This window comes from Xiphophorus maculatus, chromosome 11 (genome assembly GCF_002775205.1).
Source record: "Xiphophorus maculatus strain JP 163 A chromosome 11, X_maculatus-5.0-male, whole genome shotgun sequence".
Lineage (NCBI taxonomy): Eukaryota > Metazoa > Chordata > Actinopteri > Cyprinodontiformes > Poeciliidae > Xiphophorus > Xiphophorus maculatus.
Window position 1 is genome coordinate 26,223,430 of NC_036453.1, and position 20,808 is coordinate 26,244,237.

General features: G+C 37.7%; 1 protein-coding gene across 2 annotated transcripts in view; it reads left to right on the plus strand.

Annotated features, from left to right (window-relative positions):
* The first annotated feature begins 3,499 nt into the window (after positions 1 to 3,499).
* Positions 3,500 to 20,808, plus strand: part of LOC102226183 (clathrin heavy chain 1) — a 30,047-nt gene continuing 12,738 nt past the window's right edge. Inside the window, exons 1-7 of one of the 2 annotated variants that reach the window (XM_014473794.2) lie at positions 3,500 to 3,822; positions 13,432 to 13,639; positions 14,002 to 14,004; positions 17,065 to 17,333; positions 18,296 to 18,457; positions 18,561 to 18,674; positions 18,802 to 18,975. In XM_014473794.2, the coding sequence (XP_014329280.1) occupies positions 3,781 to 3,822; positions 13,432 to 13,639; positions 14,002 to 14,004; positions 17,065 to 17,333; positions 18,296 to 18,457; positions 18,561 to 18,674; positions 18,802 to 18,975 (972 nt within the window). In that variant the 5' untranslated portion in view covers positions 3,500 to 3,780. The remainder of the gene's footprint in view (positions 3,823 to 13,431; positions 13,640 to 14,001; positions 14,005 to 17,064; positions 17,334 to 18,295; positions 18,458 to 18,560; positions 18,675 to 18,801; positions 18,976 to 20,808) is intronic. The other variant, XM_005812326.3, reaches the window with a different exon arrangement.

Genomic DNA, 20,808 nt, shown 5'->3' on the forward strand with positions numbered 1-20,808 from the left:
AGTCTTTTACTAGCCATCTTGTCACGAGACAGTGGTCTAAAAGTCTCTGACTCACTGTGCATACAGATACTGTCACTGTTAAGTATCAACACAATGGTAGAGCAAGTTTTGTTTATTTGTCCAGCCATGGCAAATCATATTGCCCACATGTGGTAGGGCAGCTTTGCACTAAGATATCCAAAGAATGTCTCCTAATGCTTTGTTGACTTTATTCTTAATCACGGCTGTATCTGGAATCACAGTAGTCAGCAGCAACCCCAGGTAGACAGACACCAGACCACCACCCTATAGAGTAGCCATATGACACAGAAGCAGGTGGGCAGCAAAGCCTGAGAGGCACAGAGAGAAACACTGGGTACTAAATCCCCTATAACCATCTCTGGCAATCCACAACAGCCAGTACTCAGAGAAATCAAGGAAGGAAAGTCACCGTGCCATCCTACCTGATCGGTCAGCCGCAGGGAGGTTTACAGAGCAGTAACCCCACTGTGCCAGCTCACAGACAACTCTGAACGTGCCCAATAGCCACAGGTTGCAAGCCAGGAACCACCTATGCTGCACATGGCACAAGCTCCCAGGAACAAAAGAGGGCCATGCTCCCCATCACACTCCCCCCTCATGACACTGGAGCATGCTTTTTCACTTAGTCTCAGCTAGGTCCTTGTATCTGGCAATGATAGCATGTAGGCTACTGTGTACTTAACAAAAATGACAAAAGTGAAAAAGTATCAGGACAAATGTGTAGATTTGTAGACAATTTTAAATGACTAAATAATCAACATTCCACTAAATATGGTCAGTGGAAAAGCAGACAGCTTTCCAAATCCAATCTGAAAGCCAAGAAAACTAATCACAACAAATTTAAAATACTACAAGTAAGTCCAGCTCAATGAAAAATACAATATGAAGAAGTGTAGAGTGACTTGTGGCGACTGTATGTTTTTAACATTAGCACAATGGAAGGGATGATAGATCTTCCCCAATTAACTTAAATCTGTAAGACAACAGACAAAAAAGAACTCAAAAAAGGTGGCCTTTTTGCTTAATCTGAACCTTCTTAACAGGGAACAAATGGATGTGCAAAAGAGAGAGTAAGGGGAGAAAACAGAGAACAGAGCACCCATTAGGTCTTTTTTCATTCTTGGCTCAGGATCCAAGTGTCAGTCCCACTCAGTCATCCTTGGTGGTATCCTCTCAGCCAAAGGAAGATGCAGAGCTCCCATCTGTGCTTTAATCCTGGCTAAAGCACAATGGAGTACTGTGGCAGCCAAAACTCTGTATAGTTACTACTGAATATAATTCACAGGATTTGCTGCCCATCTATCAGATCTGAGCCTGGCTGCACATTGACCTGAAGGACAGAGACTTTAAAACTTCAACTGTACCTCTTGTTTTTATTAAACTTGAAGTTAAAACCTGTCAAAGGAAGCAAGTGGAGCTTTCTCGTAGAGAGACCGAAGGTGACACACATTGGTTCTCTATGAGTGTCTGTGTCTGCCAGTTTCCTTGGCCTGTGAATCCATGGCAACAGCAGCATGAATGGGCCATTTGGGGCAGCCTTCACTGGACGCTGCATCTGAATCACGCTCATTTAACGGATTGAATAAAAAGCTTATGCACAGGTGATGGTCAGGTGAATTACTTTATAAGGCTTGGGGTGCCGTGGGGAAAGAGGAGTCATGACTAATGTTTTTATTTCAGGATTTCAGTCCTTTGGCTAGAAGATGCAAAAAGATCAGAGGACATATATTTAGATGATGTAGATGTTTTTACATTTCAGCTTTAACATCCACTATAAAGTGATTTTTAATTTCAGGTATTATTGCCAGTGTTGTCATGGCTGATAAGTCTCTTTGACTTCAAATGAAGAATTGGAACGCCACCTATCAAAGTTGCAGTCCCCGTTTTAAGTCAGGGGGTTGGAGAGTATTGTTCCAACTTGGCATAGAAAGTAGAGCAGCTCTTTACCCTGATGAGTTTTATTGTTTCTTTCCTTGTACTTTCTAGATCTGGAGAAGGCTTGCTACTATGCAGATTGAAATATTTTGTGATGGACTCTTCAGGAGCATGGGTTGCATTTAAAGGATATCCAGTCCTTACATCCCCAAAGGAAGAGCCGTGTACACAAAATAGAATTTTTTAGGAGCGACTTAAAGTCCACGAAGGCTACTTCTTGTCAACTGCACTGTTTACTGTGCTCATGGTCTTGACATGAAGCTTGTCTGGTTTGGTAAATTTGGGGTTCCAAATACGTCAGAAAGAACAAGATTCTGGATGCAAACTACTTAAATAATCTTCTTCCACAGAGTGGTTCGATTCAGCTTTAGAAATAAGATTTTTAAAGAAGTCTATTGTCTGGGAGGAGCTCACAGTAGAGTCACTGCTGTTTCACATCGAAAGGATTCAGTTGAGGTGGTCTGGATGTCATATGAAAGGGCCTTCTGCTCTTTCCTGTAGAGAGCATGTCCCACAAGGAAGAGTAAGCATTTTTGTCTAATTGCAGAACTGATTAATACTCTCTGTTATTGTTTACATAAGCTTTCCAGTGGCATGTTCCTTTGTGCCTTGGTATTTCTCTGGTTTTCAGCAGAAATAAGATACTTTACTAAATTCTTATAAAATCTGAGGAGTTTGTTTTTTGTTGATTTTTGTACTAAAATGCTTGCTGACCTCTCTGACCTTTGTTGATGTCAAAGCTGAAACACCACAAATGTAGTTGTCAACCACACACAGATGACAAATACCATGTACTCACTTTCCTGCAAACTCTACTTTTTCAGAAGTCATGACTGCTGGGTCATCAAAATAAGGTCTCTACGTACGGGTCTCAGAAGTCAGTTATACATTGTGTAATAATGTCACATCCTCTGCCAAGAGAAATTGTGGATGTAAAAAAGGGAAACGAATACTACCAAGTCTCGCTCCACCTTACAGATATAGTATGTTGTTGTTCAAACATTTAAAGTAGTAGCAAAACATTTTTAGTGAAGGTGAGATCCATCTATGTAACCAAAGGTAATTTTCTGCACTTGCACATGCATCTATATTTAATAATTGGACAGTGTGAGCTAATATTTTGCACATTAAGCATTTCTTCAAAGTGAACCGCTTTATTGTTTTTAAGCCCATAATGCATCTGCGTAAAAAAGAAAATGCCTAACACCTGGTTCAAAAAAAGTTGCACGTCTTGTTTGGGTTTGAGTGATTTGATTGGCTACAATCCCTACACACCGCGAGGTAATGACGTTAATTTACAAAGACGAATGATGTGGCAAAAATCAAAGGGCGAATAGAAAGAAGTAGTTCCACTTTCACATCTGTAATCGCATACTAAAGCAATAAAGTCCAACCTTTCTGCTTTTAGATTTTAACACAACGATGTTTACTGTGGATTAGTAAAAATCCAATTAAAAATATTATTTAGTTAGAACATAATGCACTTTTTAAAGAAGTGTGACATGGTATTCATCCGCCTCGTCGACTGCACTTTCATTTCCGGGATGTTTTCTCTGCTGACCAACCTCCATCGCCATTGCAGGTCCAGGGAGTCGGTGTAGTGGCAGTCGGTAATTAGCCGGGGAAGCACCTCAACCGAAAGCTGACGGGACGAATGAAAAGTACCCTCACACCGGCAACACACTCTGTGGAAGGTTTTGAATCATTTGAGAAGTGGGTTTTAGAGTAGAGCCTCCCTGGCTGTCCGGCTAGGACCTGTGAGAAGCAGCAGCCTTAGTTTGTTAGCATTAGAAGAAATCGGAGGAGGGTGACAGGGGAACCGCCATGGCTCAAATCCTTCCTATTCGCTTTCAGGAGCATCTACAGGTACGTGGAGAAACTAATGAATGACATGCTTGTCTAGCGACGTTTGTCTTTCTTTACCATCTGTAATGTGATAAGCTGTAGTTTCAGAGACTTTCTGAACTGAAGTTTGAGATTGCTAGCAGGCTAGGTTAGCTTTTGGGAGCTATGCTAACTAGCTTGACAGGGTGGATGACGTTTATCTGAACTAGCATCTAGCAAGTTTGCTAACACACCGAGTAAACGCATTTGCTCTCAATTCAACCAACAGTCTCTGATATAACGGCATAACTCCTAAAAATTTAATTGACAGTTACAAACTTTATTCCAAAGTTTCCCCCCCCCCCCCCCCCGACAACTTATCCGTCCTTGACGGCATTATTTAATGGCAGCAATTGTTAGAGTACATACAGATGTAATTTTTAGCTGTCAACCATAAATCTTTTCCAGAGTTATAGACCTAGCTGTTGCATAATTGTTTTATGATCTTAATTAACGCAATTAGCTGCACGTTTGCTTGTAACGCGTTAAGCACGGTGAAGGGGGAGAAGGTAAAATCCAAGTGAACTCATTTTTACTCGAGTATTTTTATTCGAAAGAGTTTCGTGGCTCAGAAGCATATCATCATGGCCAGTGGTAGAATGGGTCATGTGGTATCGGACTATTCAAGTCAGGTGTATTGTCCATGTTGGCTGAGGCCGGTTTACCCACCGAGCTTTTTGAGTCGAACCGCTTAAAAACATAATCAGTGAAACAAACTGCCATGTAGGTTTTACTCAAAGTAAAGAGTAGCTACATGACTTCTTTTTTTTGTGTGGTTCTGCAGTGTTTCTTGTGAGGTTACTCGTACCTCCTGTTTTATAAGGCCACACCTTTACTATCACCTGATTAAAGCAAGTTGTCGACAAAGGTATCAAAATAAGGCAGCAATATGCTGTTTTTCTAGATTTAAAACATTAGGAATTAAAGTTTTTCTATCAAAATTAATAGGTATTGCATCTACTTCAACTTGCTTTAATACATATTTCAGCTTCATAGCTATACAACAATCAGAATGGGGAGCTTTCTGCTGAAGTATGAACTTGAACTACACAAACGTTATATAGGTACTGCAGCCCCCTTCACTGTTGTATGTACATCAGACATTGACCCCTGAGAAGAGGTCAAGGTTGGGCACAGCCCACCTTTAAAGAAAAAAAAAACAAAACAGTTCTGTTATATCCCTTCTTTCCACAAAAATTGATGCAAATGACAATTCCCATGGGAATTTTAGGATAAATTACTGTTACTTTTCAATGCAGGTGAATGTTTCGTGTGTTTGAGCTCGCTTTAAAAAGTAACTAAATGTCTTCCTAAAAACAAGTGAATTGTCAAGTATTCATCTTGCCTATTTTCACAGCATTTGAGTTAATATGTGGGCCTGTCACAGCAGGCTATATGGAGGCTGCTGTGGAGAGCTTTTGTATTCAGTTACAATATAAAAAAAATATTCTAGAATAATTTTTCACTTGTTTCAAGCACTTTGATTGCAGGAGGGGATTTGAACAGAAATTAACACAAAACTACTTTATAGATTAATCTGGAGCACTGCTCTGATGCTGCTTTCCTCTTAAATTGTTCTGTTTGCAAACTATCAATTTTGATTTCCTTTCAGATTAACATAACAATACTTTCTCATGAAACTGAAAGTTGCTTAGTTATTTTTTTCCTCCTGATTTGAACCATAAATAGTTCATTCATTCCCTTTTGTTACTTCCCAGTTGGTTCTGATTTGCTTAGACTTTCCCCGATTATCATGTTTCGTGGGTCTCATTTTCTCGTGACAAATCAGCTCCCAGGAGATCATTGGTAGTCATCACTAATGCATGATATGCATATGCTATTTCATACATGTTTCAAAACTTTCATTTTAACTGGTTTTGATGAGAAAGGAAATGTGCCCTCAAATGTCCACTACCTTTTTTTTGTCTGAGTTTTTGAATGTTGGTTTGTTGGGAGATATAGTTGGTTAACCCTTAATTTCACCAGGCAAAACATTAACAACAATTTTGTGTTTACAATGTTTGCCTGAAAGTGTTAAAACACTGAAAAAGGGAGAGGAAAAATACTTTAATTGTTTTGCAGAATACATTCATTCTGCAAAACTATTAAATATATTTTTTGTCAAAAATGGCATGTTTAATGGTCTTTAAAAATAAGGATGTGTATTAATACCGAGTAAGCCCTCTTGAAAGTAGCCGTTTGATCCTCTTAATACTGTATGCTAAATGCATAGTATGTAGACATGAATATTTCCGGTAATTTTTCTATAATTTTGGATTTATAATGCAGTGATATTTGTTATAATCTGCATAAATCTATTAACAGAGAACATTACTGTTCTTACATCTGAGCATCTGTTTTCAAGGTACCGAGTATGAACTGCATTGTGGACTTTTAAAGTTTCTTTCTAAAATGAAAAAATAATTGAGAAGTGAGTTTGAACAGTTGGATATCACTTGAAGAAATTTCTGCATCCTTATTGGTGAAGTCCTGGAGAAAGAAATCCTCTTTATCTGAAGAGATTTAATGAGATATAATTTGCATCTCATGTTAACATTTCGGGGTGTATGGAGCTCACTGGTATATTGAGATAAATGCTGATTTCTTAGTTTTAACACAGAAAGTCTCAGTCAGCAAAAAATGTTGTTCTTTGGCTACTCTAAATCTCCCGTTTCCTGCTCTCTGTTACTCTCCAAACTCAGCAAGCATGCCTATTGTCATCCGGTCAACATGCATATCTTGCACTTTTATAAATCATCCATTTTTATATATTATATGTCAGATTGACGTTAAAGATGTTTAATTGGCGCAGTGTCGTTTTAATTGGTTGTATCTTAGTTTTATGCTGCTCACAAGACTTTTCCCCCCATTATTATCCTGGTGGTAAGAAAAGTTATCTTTAGTGTTGCTCATGTTGTTGGATTTTTCATTGAGTAATGTGTTAAAAAAATTTACACAGTTGTTTATTTGTAGGTAAAAGGTTGGGATAGAAAACTGCTTAACATTAGGAAAATTAAGGGAAATGTTCATTGAGTGTTTGAACACTCATTGAAGTTAGGACTGGTCTTTAAGTGTCGTTCCCTCCGTTTTGTTCTCTTAAATCTCTACAAGCTGGTTGATTCTGTTTCGTCATGGGAACAAAGTGGCCATTGCAAAGAAATTCCCATATCCCAAGTATTTGAAAAGTCAAGTTTACTTTTCAAGGGAAAACAATATGTTTTGTGTCAGGAAGAGACAAATCTGTCCAGTTCCCACATTAAAAAAGCCTATAATTACAAGTTGCATTAACATTACTTTTCTGTGCTTAAATCAGAGTTTACAAGTATACACAGTAATTTGTTGTTTACAAAAGTTGTTTTTTATTTCCACACAACATAAGGAGACAACACGAGTTCACAAGCATAAGTGTTTCTGAAAATCTAACCTGCTGCTTGAGTTTCTTTGTATTTAAACCACTGGGAGATCTGCTAGTTGTACCAAGCGTTTATAATGTCCCATTACAAATGTCAGTGTTGCACTTTGAACAATGTTTGTAAATGACCAGCTGATAACTCGTGACAGGCTGGTGAGGATGCTGATTTGCTGAACACTTGACATTCTTCAGGACTTGCCTAAATGTTGTTTGAGATAAAGGAAACGGATCTTTTCAAGCCACCTCTCTAAAACTGACCTGAAGTGGAGTTTAAAACACGTGTTTTCCTTCCTACTTGTCACCTGACTTCATCTGACACTAAAGGCAGCTCTTCTCTCTCGTGTCTGGCTCAGTCCCCTCAGTAGCTCACTGTAGAGGAGGCATTATTGTGCAGCTTTTTTTTTTCTTTTTTAAACTAGCTTCTGTACACAATGGGTCCCTAGCTTCCTGTTGTAGTACATTGCACCGAACTGCTGCAAGCCTCAGCACATAGCATAGCGTATCCTTTCCTGCCCTTCCTTGAACTTTACATGTTTGAAACATTAACAAAGCTTTTTTTTTTTTTAATGCTGAGCAGTCCCGTACAGTCATTAGTATCAGAATTAAAGGTCATATCAATAGAATCTCAACTCCAGTTTCAAAGAGATCTTCAGTAGTGGCTGATATTTCATCGTTCTTGTTACAGTTGACATTTTAAACTCTTTAGTGTCTTATTTTGGGTTTGTGTATTCCTTGTAGATTAAGAAGACCTTTACCTTCATTTGGCTATTTCCATCTGGCTCATTAATCATATTCTGTAAGACATTACAAGCATTACATTCAGCAGAAGGGCAATTTCTCTTCCTAAAACAACAAAAGTATAAAATATCAAAGAAACAAAATGGCCTACATCATATTATCCAAGATCTGAATGAATGGCTGACATGCCTCTGTAGAACATGAAAGCTTCTCGCATCTTTTTACACTTTGTCTTCACTGACCCAACTTGAAATTCACTGATGCTGTAAATAGCTGGGGTGCACAGGACTGAATTTTATATAAAAAAAAATTGACAATTGGCTGATGTGGAACCGCTCTTATCCATCTATCTTATCTACCGTTGCAAAGGTCTGAGAATCAGCCACTGTCCTCTTTCGCTCTGTCATGAAAGGTTTGACTGACAGAACCGGCCACCAGGTCACATCTGCATTGGCCCAGTTAGCAGTAGGGTTGCGCCGATTGCAGTTTTCTGGCCAATTACTGATCTCTTAAAATGCTGCTGATTCCGATTTTGGCAGATACCAATTTTTTTTTTTTGTCTGAAATGTTGGTTAATATCATAAGAAAGTTGTTGAATTTACATCAGTGGGTCACTATTATTAATTGTAAATGTGCAGACATAACCTTTGTCACAGCACACAAAAGAGGACAGTGGTTGATTCTTAGACCTTTGCCAAACTTGATGAGATTGGATAAGATCGGCTTCATATGTAACAATCGGCCAATCACCGATCTCCCAAAATTAAGGAAATTGGCACCTATAAATCGGCTGACCGATAAATCAGTGCACCCCAGTTAACGGTAATCACTGGGGCTGCACCAATTGCAGTTATCTGGCTGATTCTGGCTTGCAAAAGCCAGATCTGCCGATTCCGATTTTGGCTGATTATTTTTATTTTTTTTAATATATTTTTTGGGGGGGTCTGAAATGTTGCTAAATATAGCAAGAAAGCCTCTGAGTTGGCAACAGTGGGGTGACTTTGTTGCTATAAATTTAGCAACTTTTCTGACTCGTGATAGTGTTGGCTATACATAAAAAAAAAAGTCTGTCAACCAAAATAGAAATCAGCAGGTCAGGCTTTTTAAATGGTGCAATTTTAGTTTTTATGTTAGGACTTTCACTCAGAAATCAGTTGTTGTTGCCTTCCCATAATCCAGGATGTTTCAGTCTGATTTTCCAGATACTCTTATTGCCTGATGATAGTGAGACTTTCTATGAACTGGAACTAGTCTGGGGATGCATGACTATAGGAGAAAATTAGTTCCATTGCTATTATTTCACCATTTTGTCATTTCAGCTCCCATCTTCTTGCTGTATGCAATGTTTTTTTTCCTTTTACAATGTATCTAACATGGAGAGTAGGAATGTTTGAATAGTTAGCTGCTGTAAATTTTCCCTGATAACAGGAGGAAGTGCACAGACTGTTTTCATTTCCTTATCCAGAAGTTTTCTTAAACTTGAACTGATTTTTATTGCTGGATTATAGATATTTAAAAAATCTAAAGCTATTTACAGCTTCTTTTTTTTTTAAATGCTGACATGTTTCTGCTTAAAGTGATCTGCTGGGACCTTTGAAAGTCCGAACTGAAAGTTGGAACTTGAACTCAGTCTCTGACCCCGTTGACAGGACTCTACATGGTTTATTGGCTTCTGGAAAAAAATACTAATTTTAAGTGCAACACGTACGGTATTTTTTAAAAAAAAAGAAATGCGTCAAGATAATTCTTCAGTTGGGAACAACCTTTTAAAATTTAGTCTACCTGGTTGACTGCAAACAAATATTTGAACTTATCCACAGTAAATGGAAAGGAAGTGAGCTAATGCTATCACCTTTGCAAACTCTTCCACATGAAAACACACCAGTGGAAGTGAATGAGTTTATTCAAAACTTTTAGTGGAATAAAATTCATCTGTAAGACAGCTTAAGCCTAAACTTTTAATAAAGAACTGTTCCTTTATGAAACCTGGGTGTGATGGATGGAAGGTTTCACAAGTTTAAAGTTATTAAACTGAAACGCCTTTTCATTCTATTGACACAAGAAGGTAATTAGCTTTTGTCTATAATATAGGATATCATGGTCACTTTACTGAAATATCAAATTTGATTGTGAAATTGTGTTTTTTTTTTTTTAATACCAACATTTATTATTTGAAAGGAAATTATTTTCATTATCAGAGGCAGTAAAGAGTCAAATCTATGACCATGTACACATGGTGAGACTGTCAATTCAGAAGTGAAGTCTCAGTCATCAGGATGCTCTGTTCATCTACAACGATAAAAAAAATGCTTTGAGCCATTCTGCTGTGAAACTGAGTAGTGCAAGAAATAATCTAGGTTTACCAGAAAGCCCAGAAATGGCCTTTAAATATTTTGCCCCTGCAAGCAGAGAGGCATCAGGTCCTCTTTATGAAGTTTGCCATTCACCTTTATCCACATCCTTGATCCTACACTAGTGTATTACTCATTAACCTCAGGTTCTCCTTTTTCTGTCTCATCTTCCCCAGTGATTTGCACACTTGGCTACTTGTGAACATGCCCCAAGATGCTGCACAGATTTTCTTTTTTTTTCTCCAGTTTTGGTAGATATTATTGAACCACCTTGTTTTCTAAAGTATCTCATTTCAGTTTCTATAATCACAAATGTAAGTAAATTGGATGCATACATAGAATTTCTGAACATTGAAGCATAAAGTTAAAAGGCAAGAATACTTTAATTTAAATGGGCAGAGGGGAATTTAAATGTGCTCAGCACACGTAGCAAAAGACAGATGCTAACGGTACCCAATAAAGGGTGGTGGTACTTGGTGAAGTTATTTTTGTCTCGTTGTTTAGGAACTTATTGTACAACGATGGCATCCCAAGTTTAGTTAATTTTCAGACATTTCTAGGGTAATTACCAGCTTCTTGTGAAGACTAGTTTCCCAGTCTTTCAATTATCGTCTTGATAAGTCGCCGCACCTCAGCTAAAAACAACTGCGAAAAGGCAAATACAGGCCAGACTGGCCGACTAAATGATTTTCCACATTAGCTGAAGCACCACAGGTTTGACCTGCTTTCACCCAAATTCCTGTTGATTGATGTCACGGCTGTTTTCAACCACAGTGGTTCACCAAATGTTTTTGTAGGAAGCCGGTCCAGTAGACTAAACAGTGGTCTTCTTGTCAGTTTCCCATCTTTGCATTATTTTTCCAATCATTGTGATGGTACCGTCCTGGCCTTTCCTGTTTTACAAGTGCTTCTCTTTGACTTCATGCAGAAAACTAGAATTTTTTTTTTTTTTTGTAGCAGTCTGGACTTGGATCACATTGGTGTTGCTTGCGTTTCAACTAGATGCTCCATTTAGTTTAAAAAGAGGGGAAGGAAAAATTGTGCTTCAGAATATTTCTGTTCATATCTGCCTGTACTGCTGTGAGTTGCCGAACTGCAGCGTCACTGAGAGAGAACCAGGTTACACTCTGAAAGAATGTGGGTGGGGCAGAGCTGTGGGAAGGGTGTATCCCGTCATTGATAAACGTCGTCACCATTTCGTTGAGCAGTTCCTGGAAAAGTGCCTGCCTGCTGATTAGCTTTCAATGATAGCAGTTTGCCAATTGTAATACAAACACCCATTTCAATTTGGCAAATTGGAGTTAAATGCAATCAGCCCCAGAAGTTCCCTCTCTCCCCCCAAAAAGGATTCCTGTGGTCTTTATAAATACTATAACCAGAGATTATACTTTTTTCCCCCAAATGCTGCAAAGAATGAGCCATTCCTGTAATTCTTTTCCAAACACACATCAGTTAGGTACTCGGAGAAGTTGTACGAATGCGGTGTGTTACACATTGGTTGCTCAACGAGAGGAAGTTGCAACAAAACAACCTGCTATATGGGAAGTGTTTTCTGGTGGTTTCATTTCCTCTCGATTTGAAATCATAATATCAATGTCATCAACAGTCGGTTCATTGGAAAAGGAAGAAAGCATGTGTAGTGGTTGAACTTGTGCATGGTTTTGTGGTGCATCGTAGGGCTGCAGAGTAGACTTGTTGCAACATCCTCATGTTAGTCCTTAACATTGCAACATCCTTAATGGGAAAGAACTGTTTGCAATGCAGTTTTTAAGATGTTAGTTGAATTCAAAGTTTCCTGCCCAATATCTTTGTGTGTTCGATGAAGACTCAGTTCAGATGTTCATATCCGATGGTGATGGAAGTGACAGAGGTGGAAAAATGGAAAGCATTGCAATGAGAGGGGAAAATGTGTTGGTTGCAAAAGCGAGTGCCATTGCAATATTTCACAGTAAAATCTCAAACCACATGTTAAACTATTAGCCTTTGGGCATACTTGTTGGATCATTTAGGGCACATATTTCTGTTCTGGTTTGCTTCCCAGATACTGCTGTGTTGGTGTTTTTGTGAGACAGAGAGAAATCCTTATCAAACTCATTCATATTTTTATTATATTTTTAAAAAAAAAGCCAAGATCAAAAAAGTGGCGTCAAGGATTTGGACTTGCTTTGCAATATAATAAACACACTAGGGCTGAAACAATTAATTGAAATAATTGTCAGCTAATTTATTAATTGACTAATCGTTTACTGGTGTGTACAGACTCCAAAAAAGGAACTTTGCTGAAAAAATTGGCCTTTTTTAAGAGCAGTAATTAAGCCAAAACTGTACAATATACACTGCTCAAAAAAATAAAGGGAACACTCAAATAACACCTCCTAGATGTGAATGAAAGAAATATTCTCATTGAATACTTTGTTCTGTACAAAGTTCCATTTGCACAACAGCAGGTGAAATTGATTGTCAATCAGTGTTGCTTCCTAAGTGGACAGTTTGATTTCACAGAAGTTTGATTTACTTGGAGTTATATTGTGTTGTTTAAGTGTTCCCTTTATTTTTTTGAGCAGTATACATATATTTTTACATTTCAGATAAGAACACCATTGTCCTTAAATATGTTTTACCCAAAACTCCTCAGGTGGCATAATTTTAGCTTTACCTAGTTCAAATTCACTAAAGGAGTGCCATGTTTTTTAGGCAATAAATATTTTTATTTAAAAGTTTTATTTGCATCTATTGATGTTCTTCTATAAAAACAGGGTTTAAGTTTTTAAATGAAAAATCTGCTAAAATGGTTGCAGCCGTTTTTTAAAACATGGCAATAGATTGGTTATCTACTCTCTAAATTATGTCACTGAATCAGGAAGTCAAAAATGCAGTCCTGATGTGATTTACTCAAGCCTTCAGTTATACTTTCTCTTGATTTTCCAAGAAAACGTGTCTTCCATTATAGTGACTTAAACGCCGCAGATCATAACATCTGTAATATTTCGCAGAAGCACATTGAATGTGGAGCTGAGTTGTCTAGAGAAATTTCCTAACCCACTGTGGCAGATTTTTGTTCAGTCTGACATGTCTCCCTTTCTGCCCCAGCTCCAAAATTTGGGAATCAATCCAGCCAACATCGGCTTCAGCACCCTGACCATGGAGTCTGACAAATTCATCTGCATCCGGGAGAAAGTGGGGGAGCAGGCCCAGGTTGTGATCATTGACATGGCCGACCCCAATACTCCGATCCGGAGACCCATCTCAGCTGACAGCGCCATCATGAACCCCGCCAGCAAGGTCATCGCACTTAAAGGTACGACGCTAGTAAATATGCAGATTTCAGCTGCTTTAGAGAGACGTGTTCTGCCAGAATTTAAGCATAGATTTCTAATGTTGCTGTTTTTTTAAAACTTATGTTCAATGTGAATTTATTGGTTTTACGTTTTCAGAGCATGTTCAGTTTATTCATTAAGGTCTGTACACATGTAGCTACTTTAGTTTTCTGTCATTAAATATGTTTTATTGGCCATTGTTTTTTTTAAACACTAAACATTTCTCATGAAGACTAAAATAGCATATTTTTTATTTTTGTCCAGCTGCTATGATTACTTTGACGTTTTTTGTTTTGTCTTTTTGTATGTTCATTTTTTTCTTACTGCTTTCTTATGTTTGCAGACGGTGAGTTGAAATTTCAATACTTACTGTGGAAGGGAAATCCTGTTTAAAGACAAGTAATTCTGAGCAAACCAAACTTATCTAAAAATATTTCACTCTGATTTTTTTTTTTTTTTTTATATTAAAGCACAAATACCATTGAGGACATTTCTGTCAATTTTTAAACCTTTAACCCAGGTTTGCTCATTGTGTCTTTATCACCTTCAGTAAAACTTATTTGTAAACAGGATTTAGCTTTCACAGCCTTACAGCTTGCTGGCATTCCATCATTTTTATATTCAAAATGATTTAGAACATGTTCATGTGGTATTATGGGTAAGAATAATTTCATTTTAATCCACGTTTCCATTTGAAATCTGCGTGCTTATCCATCTGAAATTGAAATGACACATACTTGTTTTCACTCGTCTTCCAGCTGTGCTTAATGTATGGTTGTTTTTTTTTTAACCGAGTTCAGATGTTCTTGTATATTTGTTTTATAATTCTAATATTGTTGACTCAAATTTGTTTTTAAGTTGAAGAACAGAGATGTTATATACTTCTCTTGGACTGCCATATCTTGCTAAGTTTTTTTTGTTAGCAGTTATGATCAGTGAAGCTGTCCTATAACATTTAATTCAATTTATTTAAAAAATATTTTTTATTCTGTTTAGATCTAGACTTTTTCTTTATCAAGCGATTTAAATCGCAATATGCAAGCCAAAAAATACTGATTTGTAGTTTTATTTGTGGTGGTAAGCGTTGTGTAGACACTAAATCACAGCAGGCCCGAGGATTAAGAACTTAAAAAGAAAACAAATTATTATTTAGAGGTGGAAAAATAAATCTAAATCTGACTTAAGAGAACGGACCACAAAAAAACCTAGAAATTAGTATCAGCCTGGACAAGCCCAAATACTGCATTTCTTATTGTAATTAGGGTTTAATATGGAAGTTGTTGTGGTAAAGCATAAGATTTTCAAGATAAAAATGAAGAGGATTTGACATTTTTTAAAGAATAGAATTAAAGTCCTTAATTCCAGGTTTTCCTCCTGTGCATCATAAGACTGGTGGACCACCAGGCTTTACTTGTGCCCCCACCAACCTAAGCATTACTTATTTTATTTTAAAGTCTTTTTAAAATGTTTGCATTTTTTAAGGCTTCACAGTTGGTGTACAGGGTTTATTCATCCAATCTTTCAATAACACATAATTATCAAGTGATATTTTCAAATTTCCTGTCTACTTTAAATGTTTTTGTGGGTTTTTTTTTTTTTACTCAAACACAAACAGGGCGCTGGATGAAGGCCTGCTTAGCATCCAAACACCGTTCTTGGCAAGTTTTCTGGGGGAAACCTTGAATTCTAGTTTCAATTTCTGGCTTATATGCTCATATACACTTAGAATTTCAATACTAGGTCCTAAATTTTAGGACTTTTATTTAATCTTTTTTTTAAATTGATGAATACTTTTGTAGTTAATTTATTCCATGACTTGTAGTACTAATTCGAGTTATGTTATAAAAAATTAACTGTCAAAACTACAGAGCACAACACAGGAAAGCAATGGGGCCTTGTTAACATTTAGCTCAGACATCCAGCCTTCTCGGCAAAACGTGAGAGCTCTGCTTCATAAACTGGCAAATTATGTTAAGACAATTCAAATCTGAATGTTTCTGCGATAGTATTCATTACCAGTTCCCATAGTAGTTTGTCTTTATAACAGGGATTTCAGTAGTTTGCTTAAAGAAGTCATCATAAAGGAAATTAATCCAAATACTTTCTACGGAAAGGTTGGGTAGTCTATGTGTGTAGGGAAAAGTCGTATTTAACATCCTTACTTGGCTTATTTGTCTCTTAACAAACTGAAATGTGTTGAAAGTAATTTATTTGTATAATTTTATGCACATACCCTACCCTGACATTTTCAAATTTACAATAGATAAAACAAATTACCTTTGTCGTGTAGTAAACAATACATGCAGTACATGTAGGGGCTTAGATACATTCTAGTGTCGGTCTAGTAAAGGCCCTTCTTTCTTTCCGTCTGCCTTCTCTTCAGTGTATCATTTTGCGGTGTGAGCCCTAACCTGTTCATTTAACTACACTTGACGGATTAACACAATGCCTGTGCACAGGTGCAACTACTCCTTAAGACCCCGTTAATGCTTGCTCTCTAAAATGCGGCTGCCTAATCAAGCGGTCCATTCAACAGAATGCTTAATGTACTCTGATTTTATGGCTTTGTGATGACGAAGTAATCTCGATGGCTGTGAAAATGCATTTGAGTATTTAATAAGCAAACAAATATCACACTGCTTTTTTAAAAATGAAGCTTAAGCTCACTAAATTAATCCCAACTAATATAACACACAGAATGCAGGTGAGTGAACCTTTTGTATATAATATTTTAATGTCTAGTTCACACAGTTTCATAAGAATAACTCGTTGTTAAGTTCTTTTGTCTTGACTAAAGGTACAAAACTTGTACACCTTTTTTAAAAAAGCGTCTTTCTCTTGTTCTGCTGTTGCGTATTTTTCTTGATGGCTTTTTTGACATAATCACAATTTAGTTACTGAGAATGAGTCACACTTCTGGCCAGTTTATTGAATATTTGTTTTTCCTATTTCTTAATATCAGAACTTTGTCAATCAACAGTGCATCTTTAATCTTTTGAAAACAAGTATAAAATTTGGCAAATTTTGGTTACAAATATATATTTTTTCTCAGACGTCTTGTAGACATTTCTTAGAATTGGAGCATGCATTTTCTTTAAGTATAAATTTGGTTTGCATATTTACTATTGGTATAGCTTCTTTGGAAGTCAAATGTTTTTTTTTCTCCTCCCCAATTTCCTCTATTTTTCAATGCTCCTCTTGCTTGATTAGGTAGCTTCCTACTGCAGCATGTTTGGTATCCCCCTGTCTATCACTCCTGCCATCCTTACTCAATGATACTTTAATTTAAATTTGGTGTTTCTTTTGCAATAAATCCGTGTGTGTGTGTGGAATGATGATGGAAATGCATCAGAAACTCTAATGTTCTCTTTGGGCCTGGCTCCTGCTTTTATCCTCTTCTTCATAGCGGCCAAAACCCTTCAGATCTTTAACATTGAGATGAAGAGCAAGATGAAAGCACACACCATGACAGACGACGTGACTTTCTGGAAGTGGATCTCTCTGAACACGGTTGCTCTTGTGACTGACACCGCTGTTTACCACTGGAGCATGGAGGGCGACTCTCAGCCTGTCAAAGTTTTTGATCGCCACTCCAGCCTGGCAGGCTGCCAGATCATCAACTACCGCACCGACGCCAAGCAGAAATGGCTCCTTCTCATTGGTATCTCAGCTCAGGTAATGTAACAGGGTTTTGTTTTTTTTTTTCTTCTTCTTTTTGGGTGGAGGGGGTATTGGTTAATCCTGGCAATAACAAAACTTGGCAGCATTTTAGAATAGTCAAACAATTTTTTAAATCTTCCTCCCATATATGCAATTTGGTAGATTTACAGAAATGCTAATAAACTTACAAAAGAGCTTTACTCAAAATTATGGATGCACTGATCCACTTTTTTCACTTCCAATGTCAACATGAGGTTTATCAGCCGATACCAATCCAATACAGAAAACAGTTCTGAAGTGACTAAAAGCACTCTTTTGAACAGACATAAATGTACTGATTTACAAATTTATGTAAAAACTCTGTGCCAGCACAGAACACTTAAATACACCAGTAGCTTCACAAGCTTGGTCAAACAGGTGAAAACAACACAGTTCAGTCGGTCAGTTTGATGTGTTCAGTCTGTTCAATTTTATAGTATAACGGAAAATGTAAAATAAACTGACAGTGTAGTCAGCAGCACTTTCTGAATCAAGTGATTGAGAAAATGCAATTAGAATTTCTAAATATAATGTAAAATAACATGGTATGACATCACTTGGAGCACAAAGCATAGAATGAGACTGAACCTTGTGGCTCAGGCACATTGTCACAATATCCAATCTAGAATTTATATTTTTTCCCCCCCAATATTGGGACTGATACAGATATTAACATCTGATTAGTGCATCTCCAATCAAAATGCATTTGAATGGATGTTAAAGGCACAAAAATTGCTCAATTGAATTCAAGTTGTGATCTGAAGAGAAAATCCCTGCAAACACTCAGCCTTGCCCAGTTTGACATTTGCACAAAAAATAACATTTAGAAATATCTGAAATGTCCACGAATTTTCGTTTTTACTGTTGATCATATTAGTAGATGTTTACAAATGTGTTTGTGATTACACTCATGCTTATGTATATATTTTATTTTGCAGCAAAACAGAGTGGTGGGAGCCATGCAGCTCTACTCCGTTGAAAGAAAGGTTTCTCAGCCCATTGAAGGCCATGCTGCCAGCTTCGCCCAGTTCAAGATTGAAGGAAACGCAGAAGAGTCAACTTTGTTCTGCTTTGCTGTGAGGGGCCAGGCTGGAGGAAAGGTGATCATTTACTCATTCTAGTTGTATGTGGGAGGAAAGGAATCAATGAACCAATAAATTTAATCAAGTTCTTTTTTTTTTTTCTTTCCCCGCTTGTCCTCAGCTGCACATTATTGAGGTGGGAACCCCACCAACTGGTAATCAGCCATTTCCAAAGAAAGCAGTGGATGTCTTCTTTCCTCCTGAAGCACAGAATGACTTTCCTGTGGCCATGCAGGTTTGTTTCATTAAGAACAGCAAAACAAGCATTACTTGACATGCCAGTTTCTGGTATAAATTCTTTTTTTGTTGCCGTTTTTTGTTTCATTGGAAGGGAAATGGTTTAATTTTGCTTTCTTTTGCAGATAAGTGCAAAGCACAATGTGGTTTTCCTCATTACCAAATATGGCTACATCCACCTGTACGACCTGGAGACTGGAACCTGCATCTACATGAACCGCATCAGTGGGGAGACCATCTTCGTCACGGCGCCACATGATGCCACCTCAGGCATTATTGGGGTCAACCGAAAGGGACAGGTAAACTTACCCACCAGTGACGGTTGCATTGATGTTGACCCAGAACATGGATGCTCAGTCATATTATTGTGACTGTATATTTCTGCTGATGACTACCTACTGTTCATTACAATCCATCAAAAAATATATCGTACACCTTTCGTTTAATTTGCGGCGACGTAAACGAATGTTTCAAACGTTGTGTTGTGACATGGACCTCTGAAAGAAGCTCCTGCTTTGTTTGTCATCACGAGGCAAGCTCAGACTCTGCCAGGAGGCGCTCTAAATAATCCATGAGCTAGTGTTTCACACACAGGGAGTGCAGAGGGTTGGATGTTGCCGTGTGTGTAAAGCAGAACCAGCGAGGAGAACTGGATCCAGCCAGCTGATTAATAATGTTCCATTCAGGCCACACACCACATGAATAATTGAGTGGAGGGAGGAAAGTTGATCTGAGTTGTGGCAGACATGCCTGCATGTAGGGGCCGTCATGTATCTGTGTGTGTGTGCTCGAGTCACGTGGACATGTACGGAGGCAGTGATCTGATAAGAAATAGGCCACTGCTTTGGCCTCTAGTGCTAACAGATGCATTGGTTAGCTTAGCAACAAAATCTGGTAATCTGATATCTTTAATGCAGGGGTGTCAAACTCCAGTCCTCAAGGGCCACAGTCCTGCAACTTTTAGATGTGCCTCTGCTGCACCACACATGAATAGAATAATTGGGTCATTAGCAAGGCTTTGGAGAACTGATCTACACAAGGAGGATGTGATTAAGCCATTTCATTCCAATGTTTTGTACCTGTGGCACATCTAGAAACTGCAGGACAGCGGCCCTTGAGGACTGGCGTTTGACACTTGTGCTTTAATGCAACACTGCAGTGCTACATTCAATCTATAAAACACTTCTTTACATTCAAGTGTCTTATTCATTCCTCATGCTCTTGTATTTTATGCATTAAGTCAAAGATTTGTTAGTACTGCTGGGAAAAGAATGAATAATAGATTAAGAAATTGTTTTGCCAATTGAAGTTGGAAATCTTTATTACTGTTTTTCTTCCTGTATTTGACAGAGTTCTAAATTTTTAGCCAGCTTAGGCGTAGCTAGTGTTTTTGAGATCTGCCCCTAAGAGAAAATCAGTAATTTAAGAAGCAGAAACCCAGATGGATCCCAGATAGTTATAAAATCATGTGGGGAAAAATTGTGATGAAATGCAATAAAAATGCAGTCAGTAGTGTGCCATTTTGGAAGTGAAAGAACATTTGAAATCCTATGAAATCATGAATAAGCTTCATATTAATGTTCAGCATTGAGTGCCCTCAGTCTTTCCCTCAGCCTTCTTATTGATTTTCCACACCAGAATCTCGGTCGTTTTTCTTCCCCCTCTTTGCTTTCAACATATTTCTGCTTTACTATCTGTGTCAGTGAACGTCTTGTGCACTTGATACTACTGCTCATGTTTCATTTGATACTTGCTGCTCTGCTGTGTATGTTCTCTCTAGTATCTGTATTTTTTCCCTCTATACATCTGATCAGTAAAATACTTAAACAGTGGAGTACTTCATGTCTGACTGTTCCCATACATACATTAGCTCCTCTACCATCCCTTCAACCCTGTTGTTCCTGCTCCTTTAATTTGATCTTTTCTTTCAGTTGCCTGGTCACTCCCCAAAAAAACTAATTTAGATCAGCTAATTTTTCCTGGTGATGATTTACAGCACAGCTTACAGAGGGAAGGAAACTGCCGTTTTAAGCTAAACAAAGTTATTCACATTTCACTTTTTTTTTTTTGTCTGAAGTTTCATTTTTGGTTTTCTTTATGGTAGAGATATGACCTATACTAATCACTCCTGA